General features: G+C 42.6%; 1 protein-coding gene across 2 annotated transcripts in view; it reads left to right on the top strand.

Annotated features, from left to right (window-relative positions):
• The first annotated feature begins 2924 nt into the window (after positions 1-2924).
• SSH1 (slingshot protein phosphatase 1) overlaps positions 2925-18411 on the top strand; it is a 53488-nt gene continuing 38001 nt past the window's right edge. Inside the window, exons 1-2 of one of the 2 annotated variants that reach the window (XM_083710094.1) lie at positions 2925-3349; positions 6697-6737. In XM_083710094.1, coding sequence (XP_083566220.1) covers positions 3281-3349; positions 6697-6737 — 110 coding nt within the window. In that variant the 5' untranslated portion in view covers positions 2925-3280. Of the gene's footprint in view, positions 3350-3749; positions 3878-6696; positions 6738-18411 lie in introns of those variants that run through there. The other variant, XM_083710096.1, reaches the window with a different exon arrangement.

The raw sequence follows: 18411 nt of genomic DNA, 5'->3' as shown, positions 1-18411 counted from the left end.
TATCATTTTAAAGTTGTTTTGTTTATGCAATAGATTTATATTCAGCTCATAGGTTACCTTAACCTTTCTTGTATCCAAGAATGAACCAAACAACTCAGGTAGGTTGTATCTGGATAGAATGTCTAGTAGGCTTTTATGCCAAGTGGTATTATTTTGTAATGATACAAAGGCTTGTTTAGCCAATAAGGTGTTCGGGGCATCTATGAGGTTGGTGAAAAAACGCAGGAATCTTAAGTGGGCCCTGGCAGACACAGAAGGTAATCCTACTTCCACTCTTAGGAGAGCTGCCGGAGTACTCTGAGGGAGGCCTAGAATTCTTCTGAGATAAAAATTTTGGAAGATTTCAAGCCATTCTAACAGCTTCTGATTCCATCCCCAGAGTTCTACTCCGTAGAACATCTGGGGAATCACTTTTCCAACAAAAGTTTTTAGTGCCGGGGTCACCAGTTGCCCTCCCCTCGAATAAAAAAAGCTGAGCAGAGCACCAATTGTCCTACGTGTTAGAAGGGCTACAGTCTTGAAGTGGGCAAGCCAGCTAGATGTAGCTTGGAAAGTGATACCAAGATATTTAAAGAAGAGACATTGTTCAATTTTGTGTTCATCTAGAGACCATCTAAATGTGTGGCGAGCTCTAGTAAATACCACAATTTTTGTTTTATCATAATTTATCTTTAGAGAGTTTTGAGAACAATAAGCTGCGAGCCCCTCCAGCATGCTGAGTAGGCCCCTTCGAGTGAGTGCCATGACCGCCATGTCATCAGCATATAGCCAATTGTGGAGCCCTGATAAAGTTCAAATTGTGGAGCCCTGATAAAGTTTGGGAATGGATCTTTGAAAAAGACCAAGATAAAAAACTCTGGGTTTTCCTACTGGTTCCCCCAAGTAAAAGCAGTCAAAATCTGTGCCAACTACTTGGTGGAGATCACTGATCCCACCCTTCGGAGAGCTTTCACTATGGCACGGTTTCAAACATTGCCAACTGCTTATCTGACCGGTAGATACACAAAAACCCCAGTAGAACATCGTTTATGTCCTTGCCTTATGAAAATTAAAGAGGATCTTACACATTACTTCCTCTATTGCCCCATTTACTCGGGCTTTAGAGACGCATTGCTGCAAATTATACCCAACTCTATAACCAGTCCTGAAGATAGAGTAAAATTTTTGTTAGTTGATGCAAACCCACGCATTACCCATGTGGTAGCGGTTTTTGTGATTAAGGCCATGAAAGCCAGGGAAAGATTTATGGACGACAATGTAAAGACCCCTTCATCATCTGTTTAACTCGCTGCTCGTTTTCCCTCCTTTTCTATTTTGTGGGAAGAAGGTTTTGTTGGCATAGTATGCAATGAATTTTAATATTTTTAACTATTGTAGTGTTGATTTTTGTGCACAGGCATGGTCCTCACAATAAACGGATTTTGATTTGAACCAAACAACTATGTATTTTTAAAAGTCTGTTCCCAGCATTCTGTCACTGTTCTTTGACCAGGAAACAGAACTATGAGACCAGATGAGGTCTGTGTGCATGGAAAGGGAGGGTGCATAAAGAGTTGTATGTGTTTTAATGTATGTGTTATTTATTTATTGTTGTAAGTTGCTTTGAGTTACATTGGTAAAAAAGTGGCTAACAAATTTAATAAATGCTAGGCATTTGGGCTTGTTTGTGAGAAACTGCTCAACCCAACTAGCTGCAATCGCTACAGCCCTTAGAGGTGAATCCTGCAGGTGAGTCTCTGCCATCAGTTATCTCCTTTGGGATGAGGGAGGAAAGTCGGTCACCTGAGGACCTCAGTGGCTAAGGACTTTATGGAGACTCAGCAAAGCCGATTACATTAATTACTCTATTACTTGCCTGTCTCTTGCTTTTAGCATTGCAGGCCCCTCACACTTTCACAGCCCAGCAACTCCTTTGGTGTGGTGTGCATGCAGCTGTAGATGCCCAGCCCTCTTGGCACGGACGGTGTTGCTGTGGCATTCTGTACAATGTGCACAATCTGTGCAACTACAAACTCACTGGGGGCAGGTTCTTGAGACCAATTACTGTACTGCACTTTAACCTTCTCTGGGTAATCAAGCGGGTTAAAGGGAGCTAACAGTAGTATTCTACTGAGCTTTCAGTGCATTTTTATGTAGAATGTGAACAAATTATATTGACACACCAGGTTAATGTTACCTGGAAAAGAGGAGACTAAGAGGAGATATGATAGCCATCTTCAAATATCCTGCCACATGGAAGAGGGAACAAGCTTGTTTTCTCCTGCTTTGGAGGGTATGACTCAAACCAATGGATTCAATTTACAAGAAAGGAGATTTTGACTAAACATCAGGAAGAACTTTCTGACAGTAAGAGCTGTTCAACAGTGGAACGGTCTCCTTTGGGAGGCTGTGGACTCTCCTGCCTTGAAGCAGAGGTTGGACGGCCGTCTGTCAGGGATGCTATAGCTGAGATTCCTGCATTGCAGGGGCTTGGACCATTGGGGTCCCTTCCAACTCCACAATTCTATAATCCTATGATTGTAATCTGGTGCATTCTTCCTAGCCTTAAAGGATATTTAAAAAAAAGAAACAAGTGGTTGAGGTGGGGATCTTTATTGTTGGGGTAACTTTTGGTGGGTTTATTATTATTATATATTAGTTCCTGTGGTGTATGCTTTTCTAATTTTTCTTACTTCAATAAAAAAAATCAATAAAAATAACGTTAAAATCTTTTCACCTATTCCCATAAAAATTAGAAATAAAATAAAATTCCTTTCACGTTCCTATGAAATAAAAATGAAATAAAAATACTTTCAGCTATCCCAGTGAAGCAAAAAATAAAAATGAAATCCTTTCATATATCCCCATAAAGTAAAATATATTTCTATAGCTGTTTAACTGTTCTTATTTTTATCTGTAAACTGTCAGGTTTCCTATTAAAAAAATGGACAAAAATAAAACAAAAATCCCCTCGCATATTCTCGAGGGGGCGAGGCGGAATCCTCTCACAACTTCCCATATACGTAATAAAAATAAAAATCTTTTCGCGACTTGGCATTGAAAGAGAAATAAAACGTATTCCCAAGCAAATATCAAATAATATCCCTGCGGCATCTCTTCCCCCTCCTGAGTGTCAGTCCTTCTCTCCGCCTCGCGGATCCCGGGCGCCGCCTGCGCTGCTCCGCCCGCCAGAGGAGGCGGAGGCGGAGGCGGAGGCGGAGGCCTTGCCTGGGAAGCCGCCGCGGGAGGAGCAGGAGGACCAAGAAGAAGAAGAAGAAGAGGAGGAGGCTTCGCCGCCGCCATGGCGCTGGTGACCCTGCAGCGCTCGCCCACCCCCAGCGCCGCCTCCTCCTCGGCCAGCACCAGCGAGGTGAGGGGCTCCTCCTTCGGCCGGCCACGCCAGCCCCGCGGGCCTCACCCGCCTTGGCCGGAGCCGGGAGGCCCCGAGCAGCCCCTCCGCGCAGCGTGGCCTCGCTTCGCCAGCCTGGGGCTTCTCCCGGCCCGGCCTCCCCTCTTCTCTGCCCCGGCCCGCGCTGGCCCCTTTCCTCCAGGCCCCGTCCTCTTCCAGGAGACCCTGCAAGGGGCGCCCGAGCCGCTCGCTGGGAAACCATTCGGGGCAGCCGCCCCTTCCTTCCCGCAGCCCCCCGGCGCCTTCGCGGGGCTCGGGCCATCGGCTTGTAATACATTGCAGCCCTTAGAAAAGTTGATGTGCGCGAGGGAAGGAAGCGGTAGGATGGATCGCGCGATGATGTCATATTTGCTGTGACGTTGTGAAATGTTTTTATTTTTATTTCTAAACACCCTTAAAACTTGCCTGGAAGTAGAAAAGAAAGCCAGAAATGGGGCAAGAAATTTCTAGCCTAGAGAGCTCATTTTCTACTTGTGAGGCTTAGCCCATGTAAGGCGCTGTAGTTAACTGGCCAGCCAAGGGATGCCTTGAAGAGCTTAGAACCGACATTTGGCCCATGGGAGGCGATGTGGAGGGAGTGGGACAGACAAGAAAAGCACCCACCATATTCTACACACTTGGTCTTATTCACCTGATCTGCCACCTGCCACTATATTGTGTGGGTTGTGGGATATTCTCAGATCCAAGCTTTCAGGTTAAAAAACTCATTTTCCACATCCAGGATCTGGTTGATCCCCCCCTCCCCCCATCTCCAGGTGGCTCCTGAATACTAGTTGGGCCCAAAAAAGTTTGTATGGTTGCATTCCACGGTTAGCTTTGGTGCTAGTCTACCTTCAACAAGGAAAAGACTTGCCTGCTTGTTGAGCTTGATCTGTGGTTTTCATCAGTGCAATCTGTGCATGTTTCCTCAGAAGTAACTCCCACTGTGTTCAATGGGCCTTACTTTCAGGGTGAGTGTGCATAGGAGTTTCCACCAGTGTACAGAGCTTCAGTTTTAAATGCCCTACATTTGGCAGTTTTGCTGAGAGAAAAACACGAACTCATTGTGATCCCATTTACACAGTAGTATATTGGGAATAATCCTGATTGTAGTTATTGGGATTAAATTTCTGTGCTTGTGAGTGGTGTGTTGGGTTTGTTGCAACTCATTCATGTTTCTTCTCTGCTATCTTTAGGTTGCCTATTGTGTAAGATGCTGGCAGGGCTGGGGGAGCACCTCTTGCCTCTCATCTGTCATTCAAAGTATCCTAGTGATTGGATTTTATTTAGAGCAGCCTAGTGATTGGATTCCAAAAGACAGCATGTGTTTTTTTAGACAGCTTGCTTTGATCAGAGGAGGATAAAAATGTAACTGGAATGAAATGATATATAGCTGCTTTCTAAAGCTCTTAATTGGTTCATCTGTAAAATTTTAAAGTGCATATAACCAAACCTCCATATAGGTGCCTTTTTGAAATATTAAATGGAAGATTTCCTTAATAATACATTCATATTGGTTGCATGTGGTTTGCAGGCACTGACCAGCTCCAGTCCTGTTGACGTCAGCAACTAGCGGCCTCTTGTGCCTTAAGACCATTCCTTGGAACCAGCTAGGGTTAGGAAACCTATGAAATCAAAACACAGGCTGCCACTTAGGAAAGGCCATCTATATTTGTTTCCTTTTCAGTCCCTATTCCAGTAAGACACCATCATCATAATAGTAGTAGTAGTAGTATGTATGTATGTATTTATTTATTCATTTATTTTACCCCGCCCATCTGGCTGGATTTCCCCAGTCACTATGGGCGGCTCCCAACAGAATATTAAAAACACAACAAAACATCAAACATTAAAAACTTCCCTAAACAGGGCTGCCTTCAGATGTCTTCTAAAAGTTAGATAGATGTTTATTTCCTTGACATCTGATGGGAGGGTGTTCCACAGGCAGGTGCCACCACCGAGAAGGCCCTTTGCCTGGTTCCCTGTAACCTCACTTCTTGCAGGGAGGGAACTGCCAGAAGGCCCTTGGAGCTGGACCTCAATGTCCAGGCAGAACGATAGGGGGTGGGTATGCTCCTTCAGGTATACTGGGCCGAGGCTGTTTAGAGCTTTAAAGGTCAGCACCAACACTTTGAATTGTGCTCGGAAACATATTGGGAGCCAATGTATATCTTTCAGGACCAATGTTATATGGTCTTGGCGGCCACTCCCAGTCACCAGTCTAGCTGCCGCATTCAGGATTAGTTGTTGTTTCTGGGTCACCTTCAAAGGTGCATTGCAGTAGTCAAAGTGAGAGCATCCAAAGCATGCACCACTCTAGTGAGACAGTCTGCGGGCAGGTAGGGTCTCAGCCTGCGTACCAGATGGAGCTGATAAACAGCTGCCCTGGATACAGAAATGACCTGCGCCTCCATGGTCAGCTGTGAGTCCAGAATGACTCCCAGGCTGCGCACCTGGTCCTTTAGGGGCACAGTTACCCCATTCAGGACCAGGGAGTCCTCCACACCTGTTTGCCCCCTGTCCCCCCCAAAACAGCACAGTGGTACCTCGGGTTAAGAATTTAATTCATTCTGGAGGTCCCTTAACTGGGAACTGTTCTTAACCTGAGGTACCACTTTAGCTAATGGGGCCTCCTGCTGCTGCCGCGCAATTTCTGTTCTCATCCTGAAGCAAAGTTCTTAACCCAAGGTGCTATTTCTGGCTTAGCCGAGTCTGTAACCTGAAGCATCTGTAATCTGAAGCGTATGTAACCCGAGGTACCACTGTACTTCTGTCTTGTCAAGATTCAACCTCAATCTTTTAGCCTCTCTCTCTCTTTCCTGTTATCTTCATTAGGTTAATCTGGTGATTAAAGCTTTTTTGGGGGGAAACCAACACATTTTTATTGGGTTTTTTTACAAATACAGTAACCATTAAACACTTGTAATTATAGCTTTCAGCCCTAAAAGAGAGGCAAAGATCTAGTCCTTGTCCCCTGAAACCTGTAACATATTATTTCCCTTTTCATATTACTAAATGAAGCAACAAAGCCAGTGTGAAGTTGTGCTGAGGTTGTGAACTCGGCACTTCAGTCAGCTATGAAGTTTGCTTGGGTGACCTGGCTTCTCTGTCTCCCTAACCTACCTCTCAGGGTTGTTGGGGGGAAATAGGGAAGGGGTGGCATGTATGCCCCTCTTAAGCTCTTTGGAGAAAGCATGTGATGATAAGGCAATAAAATGTATGCATGCTATTATTTTATTGAAGCTATTTTTAAAACTTGCACGAAAACCTTTTGAATCATATTATTTTGAGCCTTTAATGCTTAATGCTTCTTGTTCTTTCCCCTTCAGCTGGAGGTTGGCAGTGATGAAGACCGCAAACTGAACCTGAGGTAAGCATGAGCTATTAAACCCTTGCTCCAAAAGTTGTTTCTGGCATCCCCTGCCCCCCTCGCTGGTTTATGTGATCCCATATAAGGTCTTGATTTTGTGTAAAGGACTGGGGAGAATGTTCCAATTTCCAGGTGGATGGAAACTGCTGCTGGCTGGGTCCCTCTTACCCACCCCATGTTCATTGGTCGATTACTGCCATTTGTTCCATGTGAACCTTGGATACGAGTGAGGCCCAATATTAAATGTGACATGGGGCATTTAGGAAAAACATACCTTGGTGGTCTTCCATATTTCTCATTTAAACCCAAGTTGTTTCACTGGTGCAGAGGCATGGAGGGATCTGTGACTAATGCACTACACATGCTAATGCTTCATGTGTAACAGCTCAGAGCCCAATTTAAATGTGAAACTGGAATCTTGCCATGGCGCATTTCCTTACACATGCAATGTTGCATTTGAATTGTGTCTGAGCTAGTCGCATCCCCAGGAAATAAGTGGATGTATTACTGCAGCCTTTTAAGTTAGTCACACACCCCCCCAAAAAAGTTACTACCTTTCAGCCTAAAAAATAAAAATAAAAATGCAGGTTAGAAGCCCAATGGGCTGATAGAATTTATATGGAGTGCTCCCTGTCTCCTACACTAGCTCACTTTCTTTCTGTGTTGGCCACGTAGGAAGGGACTTATCTGTGGCCAGCATGGAAATGCAGCTGTTTGGCAGCAGAGGAGCCGATCTCTCTGTCTACCTGCTGCAAGCCTGCCATGATTCCGTGCTGGGTGTACAGAATGAATGTTAGCTTGTCTAGTGCAGAAACTCAATGGGATGGTGGCAAAGGGGCACAGCAGTCTGTTCTTCCACTGCAAGCCCTCTCGGAGGGGGCTCACCATCCTCTGTGGCCTGTGTGAAAATGCAGTGGATACTTCCATAGCAGCCAGTTTGGTTTCTACACTGGGCCAGGACAAACAGAGCACCCTCCTGCCAAGATGGAGCCAGCTTGTTTTCTGCTGCTGCGGAGTCAAATTAAAAGACTAAGGAAGAACTTTCTGAGGGTAACGGCTGTTTGATAGTGGAACTGTCATGCTCAGAAGGTAGTGGACTCTCCTTCACTGAAGGTTTTTAAAGAGAGACTGGATGGCCACCTGTCAGGGATTCAGGGGGTTGGACTACTCTTGACGTCCCCTCAAATTTGATGATTCTGTGGAAAATACATGCCCATGCACACATAATACTTAAGGAAATAATCTACATATTAAGGGCAGAGGTTTTAGCTCTGATGGCATAGCTTCCTTCTCTGTCTTCTCCTCTAGGATGTCCTTTAGTGCCTTGTGAGTCTTTCTTGCTTTGCATCAATTTTCTCTTTAGTTGTACAACTTATACATGGGTCAGTTGTATTACGATGTGATACTAACAGCCAGCGGACTTCATGCACTTCCGAATTAATTTGGTACTTTTTACAGCATGGCTGTGTGTAAGCCTGTGACTGTCTGTGTTATTTGTTAGGATATCTGCCTGGTGTTTGGGGTTATCAGTGATAGTTTCCACCTGCCAGGGACCCGTGGTCCAGCTTGAGAGAGAACAATGTGCATCTTGGCTGTTTCTCCAGGCTGTGTGGCTTCATATGCAGACTGTATCAGGGCAGGGCCTGGACTGTCGCTGGTTGTAGTTGGATCCAGACCTGGGAAGAAGCTTTCTAACTGGAACTAGATAAATGTTTCGCATTGGAGCTAGAAGAGGAACAGGTTTTAATGTTTTTTTAACCTGTTCTGTTGAACATGCAAGAGCAGAAGCTCCTGGGATTAATACCAGACCTGGTCAAGCCAGAGGCTCTGCACTGGCTGCCAGTCTCAGAGCTGATGATGTATTCTGGAATTCCCATTTGTGCCTCTGAGACATAAGCGGTGTTGTTCATAAAGTCCCTAAGATTTTCTTTGCACTGTGTGAAGCTAAGAAAACCGGACGGTATCTTCTTTCATGCTTACAAGCTAATAGGCACAATACAAAAGGGGGGATTTGATTTACCTTTAAAACTCTTCCTGCCTTGGGACTAGCACACCTGATTCCATATGTACCCGTACATTAGTGTCTTCAGTTGACAGCTTCTGAGGTAAGGTGAGTGGCTTCCTGGTGCTGGTACCTCAGGTGTTTAGACCATTCCGCAGAGAGTCTCCCTTTGCTGATCCTTTGAGTGCCAAGCAAAGACCACTTCATTTCCTCCAGATTTTTGGATATAATTTTAATCCTGTTGCTTGTCTTTTGCTGCTTTTATGTTTTTGTGGCACAGTTCACATGGCACTTTAATCCATAGTTTAAAATAAGTTGTGGTTTAAGGTGATTTGCTCCCCTCCTTTCTTCCTTCAGCATGCCAGGGAAGAAACAAACCAAAGACTGGCTTTGTGTGATGTGTAAACCAGCGGTTGTGGTTTGTTTCCACCTGAAAGGAAACATGAGCAGTACGGCAAGGTTTGTTTGGGGGAAACAAATAATGAGCCCTGATTTGCACTTAATGCAAAGCCAGTATTTGGTTCCTTTCTTCCTGGCATGCTGAAGGAGTGGAAAAGGGGTGAAGCACATGTTCAGCGTGTTTACTATAAACCATAGCTTTAAAGTGATGTGCAAACCAGGCTTGCGGTTCTTAGCCAGTATTTACATTTTAATTGCTTTCTTCTTTGCATAAATGACCCTGGGAATATGATTGAAGGGTGCACGTTTGTGTATATGTACAGTCGTATCTTGGTTTTTGAACACCTTAATTTTGAATTGTTTTGGCTCCTGAATGCCGCACACCCGGAAGTGATTGTTCCAGTTTGTGAACTATTTTTGGAAGCCGAATGTCCATTTGGGCTTCCACAGCTTCTGATTGGCTACAGGAGCTTCCTGAAGCCAATCAGAAGCCATGCTCTGGTTTCCAAACGTTTTGGAAGTTGAACAGACTTCCGTATCAGATTCTGTTCGACTTCCAAGGTACGGCTGTGTCTATATATATTAATCTATCAATACAGTTTTCAGGCTGTGGAACAGCAAAACAAAGAACTTTCAGTTCCAAAAGTTTCCAGTTCCATAATGACCTTGTAGAATGACCACTTGTAGATGCCTTGTTGAATGGCATTTGGTGATAACTGAGACAACAGAGTGAGCCTTCCGTCTCCTCCTGAGGCAGTCAGGTGGAAGAATGGCTGCTGATAAATGAGTACACATAGCTTACAAAGTGAGTTCCCTGGGCTCAGGTTCCAGCCGCATGAGGTCCCCATTTCAAACTACAGAATCCCAGTTAGGTTGCTGCCTTGAATGACTCCTCCTCTGCTGAGCAGCAATTGCCTCCTGGCTCCACTTCTGAGACAAGACAGCCAACCAGGTGCACCTTTATTCAGGGAAGATGGCTGGCAGTCCTTGTGCTGTACTGCCAAACAGCAACAAATAATGCTAATTAAGCATAGGAGCAGCCAACCTTCACTGGCAGAATTCAGTAATTACTGGTCCCTGTTGGCAATCAGGTGACTTGAAATTTTGCATCCTGGTTTGTTGTTCACCACCATTATTGGAGACACTGTCAGATAGGTGGAGGACTCTGTGTCTCTTGAACAGAGAGAACTTAAAGGACAATTTGCTTGAAACTTATTAGTTTAGGGTAAAGGCAAGTAAGTGACATGATAGAAGTTTATAAAATGATGCATGGCATGGAGGAAGTGGACTGGAAAGTTATTCTCCCTCTCTCATAACACTATAACTCATGGACACCAAATGAAGCTGAGTGTTGGAAGCTGCAGGACACATAAAATGAAGTGCTTCTTTATGTATCACATAGCTAAACTGTGGAACTCATTCCTACATGAATGAGATGACAGCGATGGCCACCAACTTCGATGGCTTTAAAAGGGAATTGGGCAGGTTCGTGGAGGAAAGGGCTCTCAATGGCTACTAGCCATGATGGCTGTGCTCAGATGGCAGCAATGCTTTTGGATGCCAGTTACTGGAAACTACACGGAGGGAGAGGGCTCTTGCGCTAAAACCCTGCTTGTGTGCTTCCCGGAAGAGGCACCTGGGTGGCCACTGTGAGAACAGGATGCTGACCTGAAGGGAACATTGACCTCATCCAGCAGGCTCTTGTTATGTTCTTATAGTTTAGAGTTGCTGTGTTGTGCTGAGTCCATTGGGGGGCACTCTCAGTCTGCTTCTTCTGAGATAACTCTCAGGCCCTTGTTTTCTCTGTGATATAGTTTTGTCTAGCTTTTACATCTATCAGAAGGCTGCTGCAGGAAAGATAAGGTCGTTCTAGTAGGCACAGAAGTTGGCTTGAAAGGCAGGCCTTTTCCGCTGCAGGAGTCAAGAGGGCAATTGGAACAGAGCAATACCTGCAGTTGCTCTTTCCAGGAGAGAGCAGAATAATTTGGGTTTCAGTCTTAATTTGGTGTGTTTGTATTTAAAGTAAACCATGCTCACAAGATATAACCAAGCAGTTTTCAATCTTGGCCAAGATTAAATCAGGTATGGGAGGAACCTAGATGTTGCTAAACTACAAGTCCCATCATCCCTGGCCATTGGCCATGCTAGCTGGGGCTGATGGGAGCCAAATAGTATTATGTCAAACATGGATGGAATTCACGGTGCATACAATTTTCTTTCTAGATTCTATTATTTATTTATTTATTTAAACTGTTTCTTTTTATGATAAGTCTCAAAGCAACTCATACATTAAAGAAAAAATGCTGCTTTGTAGCAAGAATTGGAACCAATGATACCAATACTAAAAAGGACTAGTTTGTAGCAAACTCTTTCCTTCTCACAACACAAGGGGATCACCAAACCTCCTAGTTAAAATAGATGCAAAGACCATAGCAGTATTATCACTCCAGTTCCTGGGAGAATAGGAATGTCTTCACTTTGTGCTGAAAGATGTCTGTGTTTGTGCCCAGCAAACCTCCCTGGGGAGAGAATTCCACAAATAAGGGGCTGCCGCTAAAAAGGCCCATTCACTTTCTCTTGGAAGAATCAAAGAATTGTAGAGATGGAAGGGACCCCAAGGCTCATGTAGTCCAACCCCCTGCAGTGCCTTGAGGTTCGCTGAGTGATCTTGGCCAGTTACTCACTCTTAGCCTAACCTACCTCACATAGCTGCTATGAGGATAAAATGGGGAGGAGAAGTATGTAAGTCACCTTGAGCTCCTTGGAGGAAAAGTGGGATATAAATGCAATAAGTAAGTAAGGGCATCTGATGGTTTTGAGGTCCCTGACAAAGCAGTGCATGAGGGACTGCTGTCCTGAGCCATGTTTGGACCTGGAGATGAATCGACAGCCAGCATAGCTGGCCCAGAATTGGTACTGTATGTTTGAATCATCTGCTGTCTGTTGATAATCTGTCTGCAGAATTCTACACTAGCCATGGATTTTGAACTGTCTCTAAAGTCAGCCCAGCATATAACACATTGCTACAATGCAGCCTGAGCTTATGAGAGTACAGATCACTGAAGCCAGGATATCTCCACCCAGACATAGACACCAGCTGCAGTTGGTGGAAGGCAGCCTTACTGTTGTGCCTGCTGTGGTGACAGTAATGGATCTAGGAGGACTCCCAAGCGGCTAACTGTAACCCTTCGTGGGGAGTGGGGTCACATCTATATTTCATATACATTAGGTTTTTCATCCCCTTCCACATTACCTATTCACATAGCCAGCATCCCAATGCATCTCTTATTGCTGAACTCGCAATTGCTAAACCAGGGGTGGGAAAAGATCCTGCTGGAAGGCAAGATCCAGAAGTGACCCACCCTCCACAGGTCACCTGGACAGGTGAGTGGTGCTGGCCACCTGTTAATCATTTGACATATTATTATTTCTTAGCATTTCTATATTTAATCCAAAGGAAGATTCTTCCGTGAACTTTGCTACGCTGATAAGCCCAAGAAAGGTGAATGCGGTTACCCCAAAATGGCCTGGCAGGATCAGGCCTGAGGACCACTGCACTAAATACACGTTAGAACTGAAACATAAGGAAACTAAGAATGGTGAAGGGCTAGACCACCTTTTTGCTACTTGCAAATCTTATCTGTATTTTTTTTTATAGTAATTTTTATTGGTTTTTTAACAAAAAGACAAACAAAACACAAAACAAAAACATATAAAAAACATTTAAAACATGACTTCCCCATACCTCCCTTTCACTGCATCCTTGTTTTACAACTCTTTAGCAACCCTTCAGTCAATTTCTCTAGTAGTTTTCTTTAAATTTCCTTAATGTTAATGTTTACAGCTGTAATTCTCTATTTCTTACCCCTAGACATCTTGTCAGTCCTCAATTTTACAACAATTTTAAAGATATATTTTAAATTTCTTCCAGTCCTCTTCCACTGTCTCTTTCCCCTGGTCACGGATTCTGCCGGTCATCTCTGCCAGTCCCATAAAGTCAATCACCTTTGTCTGCCATTCTTCCAGAGTGGGTAGTTCTTGCATCTTCCAATACTTTGCCAACAGGATCCTTGCTGCTGTGGTCGCATACATAAAAAAAGTCCTATCCTTCCTTGGCACCAACTGGCCGACCATGCCCAAGAGAAAAGCCTCCGGTTTCTTTATAAATGTCCACTTAAGGACTTTTTTAATTTCATTATAGATCATTTCCCAAAAGGCTTTGATCTTTGGGCAGGTCCACCAAAGATGATAGAAGGTACCTTCAGACTCATTACATTTCCAACATTTATTATTGGGCAAATGGTAGATTTTTACAAGCTTGACTGGGGTCATGTACCACCTATAGATCATTTTCATTATGTTCTCTTTTAAGGCACTACATGCCGTAAACTTAATGCCGGTGGTCCATAACTGTTCCCAGTCAGCAAACATAATGTCATGACCGATATCCTGTGCCCATTTAATCATAGCTGATTTAAGCGTTTCCTCCTGTGTATTCCATTTCAACAGCAAGTTATACATTCTAGATAGATTCTTAGTATTGGGTTCTAGCAGTTCTGTTTCTAACTTTGACCTCTCCTTCTGAAATCCTAATTTCCTGTCCTGCTTAAATGTCTCATTTATCTGATAGTAATGTAACCAATCTCGAACTTTAAACTTTAGCTTCTCATGACTCTGGAGTTTAAACTTTTCACCATCTTGTTCTAGGATTTCACAATATTTTGGTCAGTTAGGTTCCATGTTTAATTTTTTCACCGCCTTGGCTTCCATTGGTGACAGCCACCTAGGGGTTTTACTTTCCAACAAATCTTTATATCGAATCCAAACATTATACAAAGCTTTCCTAATAATATGGTTTTTAAAGCCTTTATGCACCTTTACCTTGTCATACCATAGATATGCATGCCAACCAAAGTCATACCCTTCTAAGTCCAAAATGTCTGTGTCTTCAAGGAGTAGCCAGTGTTTCAACCAGCAAAAAGCCGCTGATTCATAATAGAGTCTTAAGTCCGGCAGGGCAAAACCCCCTCTATCTTTTGCATCAGTTAAGATCTTAAATTTTATTCTGGGCTTTTTGCCCTGCCAGACAAATTTAGATATATCTTTCTGCCACCTCTTGAAGCAATCCATCTTGTCTAGAATCTGTAAGGTCTGAAATAAGAATAACATTCTAGGCAATACGTTCATCTTGATAACAGCAATTCGGCCTAACAAGGAAAGTCTCAGCCTAGACCATATTTCTAGATCTTTCTTAACTTCTGTCCAACATTTTTCATAATTGTCTTTAAATAAGTTCACATTCTTAGATGTTAAATTCACCCCTAGGTATTTCACTTTTTCATTATTTCCAAACCAGTTTCACTCTGAAATCTCTCTTTTTCTTCCATTGTTAAATTTTTTTCCAACACTTTCGTTTTCTGTTTATTCAGTTTAAATCCTGCTACTTGACCAAATATCTCAATTAATTCTAATGCTCTTTTGGTACTAGTATCTGGCTGTTGCAACGTTAACACTAAGTCATCTGCAAATGCCCTTAATTTATAATGTTTAGCTCCGACCTGTATTCCTTTAACCAACTGATCCTTTCTAATCATGTTTAACAAAACCTCCAGGACAGATATAAAAAGCAAAGGGGATATTGGGCACCCCTGTCGTGTACCTTTTTCTATAGGTATTTCTTCTGTTACCACATTGTTCACTATTAGCTTTGCTTTTTGTTTAGAATATATTGCACCTATACCGTTTTCAAAACCTTGGCCTACCCCCATCCCTTGGAGATTCTTCATCATAAAACTCCAACAAATGTTGTCAAAGGCTTTCTCCGCATCCACAAAAATCAAAACCGCCTTTCAGTTAATGTCAACTTCTAATAACTCCAAAATGTCTATAATGTTCCTCACATTGTCTGACATATGTCTCCCTGGGAGAAAGCCAGCTTGATCTTTATGAATCTCCCCTATCAGCACTTTTTTTAGTCTTTTTGCCAAAATGTCTGCAAAAATTTTATAATCCACATTAAGTAAGGATATAGGGCGGTAGTTTTTAACCTGGTTCTTTTCAGTCTCTGTTTTCGGTATAAGTGAGATGAAAGCCTCTTTCCACGATTCAGGTGCCTTTTTCCCCTCCATAATTTCATTACAAACTTCCTTCAATGGTTGTATTAACCATTCCTTCAACGCTTTGTAATATCTAGCAGTCAAACCGTCTGGTCCTGGAGATTTTCCCAATTGCATGTTCTGAATGGCACCCTCTATTTCCTGATCTGTTATCTTTTCATTCAGAATCATTTTGCTTTGTTCTGAAATTTTTGTTAAACCATATTTTCTAATAAATTCTTCTATTTCTTGTTCATTTACTGGCCCTTGTGCATACAGTTTCCTAAAAAAGCTTTGAAAACAATTACTTATCTCGTTGGGTTTGTGGATAATCTTTCCATCCATTTCTAAACTTGTCACAGTGTTCAGTTTCTGCCTTTTTTTCAGTTGCCATGACAGAAGTTTCCCACATTTGTCTGCTGATTCAAATGTCTTTTGTCTCATCTGCTTTATTTTCCATTCTATTTCTTGGTTCATCAGTTCCATGTATTGCGTCTGATAATACTTTATTTCTCTCAAAATCTCCTGAGACTTTGGTCTGGACCTCAATTTCTTTTCTGCTTCTTTTATTTTTCCTAAGATTTTTTCTTTCCTCTCATTTTGTTTTTTCCTCTTTATAGAATTCTGTTGAATTAGAAAACCTCTCATCACGGCTTTGCTAGCGTCCCAAATTATTCTTTTCTCCACATCTGTTCTCAAGTTTACCTCAAAATAATCTTTCACTGCTTTTTGGGCCTTCTTGTAAATCTCTTCATCTTTGAATAGGGTGTCATTCATTCTCCATCTAAAGGATCCAGTTGTTGTTAGTTTCATCTCCATCTTTACAGCATTATGGTCGGAGCAGGTTTTTGGGCAGATTCCTACTTTTTTTATTCTTGGCGCCAGGCTACTAGTAACCCATATTTGGTCAATTCTTGTCCATGTCATCTTTGCTTCAGAGAAGAAGGTTCCCTCCCTCTCCAGAGGGTTCCTTGTTCTCCAGATGTCAATCAAATCCATAGTTTCAGTCATTTCAAAAAAAGTCTTTGGTAGTCTCCCTTCCTTAGAAATCACTTGTCTCTGTGCTTTATCCATGTTTGTGGAGACAACTCCGTTCATATCTCCCATCATTAAGATTTTATAGTCCAAGAAGTCCATTAATGTCTCATGCAGCTTCTTAAAGAATTCGGCCTTCCCTTCGTTTGGTGCATATACTCCTACTATCAGAACTTTTTCTCCTTGAATTTGAATTTCAACTGCCAGGTATCTTCCTTGTTCATCTTTAAATATCATTTTTGGAACCAATTTTTCTTTTACATAGATCACCACACCTCTTTTCTTGACTTTGTCTGATGATATAAATTCTTGTCCCAATCTCTTATTTGTCAAAAGTTTCCTGTGTATCCTGGCGATATGGGTTTCTTGTAGGCATATTATATCTAACTGTTCTTTCTTTAAAATGTGAAAAACTTGATTTCTTTTTCGGGGAAGGTTTAGACCGTTACAATTCCAACTCAGCAGTTGCAGAGACATCTTGTTACTGGGTACCTTTTCCACCGACTGCTCCAAGCTTTTGTTCCTCCTCGGTTGGTATTGGGTTAAGTCCAAATGATAAGTTTGCAATATCAGTTGTTTCTCTCTCTCCTGCCGTTCCTTTCCGCAGGTCTTCTAAATATCTCTCCAAAAACTGTTCTTTGTCTTGAATTGTTTTTATTTTTATCTTCTTACCTTTGAAGTTGAAGGACAGTCCTTGTGGGAACTCCCACCTAAATGGGATAGTATTTTCCTTCAGCAGGTCGACTAGGTCTTTATAGAAGGTTCTCACCTCCAAAATGTATTTAGGGATGTCCTTGAAGATCTGTATTTGACAATTCTGGATCACCAGTGCCTTTTGATAATGTAGATTCAATATTTTATCTCTTTCTTCCTTAGATCTCAACGTGATTAGGCAATCCCTTGGTTTCTTGCCCTGTCTCCTGCCCAACCGGAAGGCTATAGTTATCACAAACTCCTCCTCTTTCTCCAATTCGTCTTGCCAAAATTCCTCAAAGTTCTCTGTAAGGAATTCCGCAAGGTTGTCCCCCTCACTTTCAGGAACCAGTCTTAGTTTCAGATTTTTCCCTTTCCTCTCCAGTTCCATTAAGGCCAAAGTTGCATCATGCTCATTCACTTTTTTTGCAATTGGCACAAACCTTTCCCTTGTCTCCTCTGCAGTACTTTTAGCACTTTCAGCGATTTTTCTTGTTTCTGAGCTTTCTTGTATTAGTCGATTTATGGAATCTGTGTTACTTGTCACAGTTGCCATGTTCAAGTCCAATCTCGCTGTCAGTTCTGTCAATTTTTTAGAATTTTCAGTAGACTGCTTTGTCAATGCTTCCAACGATTGATTTATCTTAAGCAGTGCCTGTGTCATAGAATCCATTGATGCAGTTGTTACTTTTTCCTGTGCAGCTGGTACTGCTCCTGACATAGAGCCCCTTTTCTTTTGTGCTTGTGCTTGCTTTGTTTTTGATCTAGTTGATATCTCCTCCACTGGGGTGCTCATATCCAAGGTCGTTCTCACAGGAAAGATTTACAAGTGGAAAATCCCACTGCTTCTTCCTCAATGGAACTGTTTCCCTTGAAACCCTCTAGAGGGAGCACATTGTATCCAAATAGGAATAAGCCACAAAGAAACAAGAAAGCGTAGAGCGACGAAAAAGTTCAAAAGTCCAATTGTAAATCCTTACTTTGTTTCAGTTCAAAATTCAACAGTGTAAATCCACTAAAGTCCCATAATTTTGTTACAGATAAAGTCCCACTTTGTATCCAAGATCTGTCTGACAGATCGCTTTCCCGGTGCCTTATTCAGGCAGCCCAAGTCAGAGGATTTGACAGTGAAAGATTTCCCATACAAATTATTTAATGCAGGTTAAACAATGTCCCAATTATCTTCCCCCCTTCTCCTGCCGGATGGGGGGAGGTCTACGTTCGATGTCAGGTTTGCTGGATTAAAGAAAAGTTTCCCTTTTAAATACAGCTTGCTTTTTCGTTGCTTTGTTAGTCATGCAGATCGGGAAGGCAGACTTCCTTGATTTATACCTTTCCCGTTTTCAGCCGAATGTCAAAATTTTTTAGTGTCCCGTTAATCTTATTCTCTTGTTCTTACTCACGGGTGAAGTTGTCAATCTTTAGTTTCAGGAAGGAATCGGCGCTCTCC

The sequence above is a fragment of the Podarcis gaigeae genome (assembly GCF_964106915.1).
Source record: "Podarcis gaigeae genome assembly, chromosome: 13".
In the NCBI taxonomy this organism is placed as follows: Eukaryota; Metazoa; Chordata; class Lepidosauria; order Squamata; family Lacertidae; genus Podarcis; species Podarcis gaigeae.
Note: the sequence above shows the minus strand (reverse complement) of the source record. Positions and strands in the feature narration are given on the sequence as shown.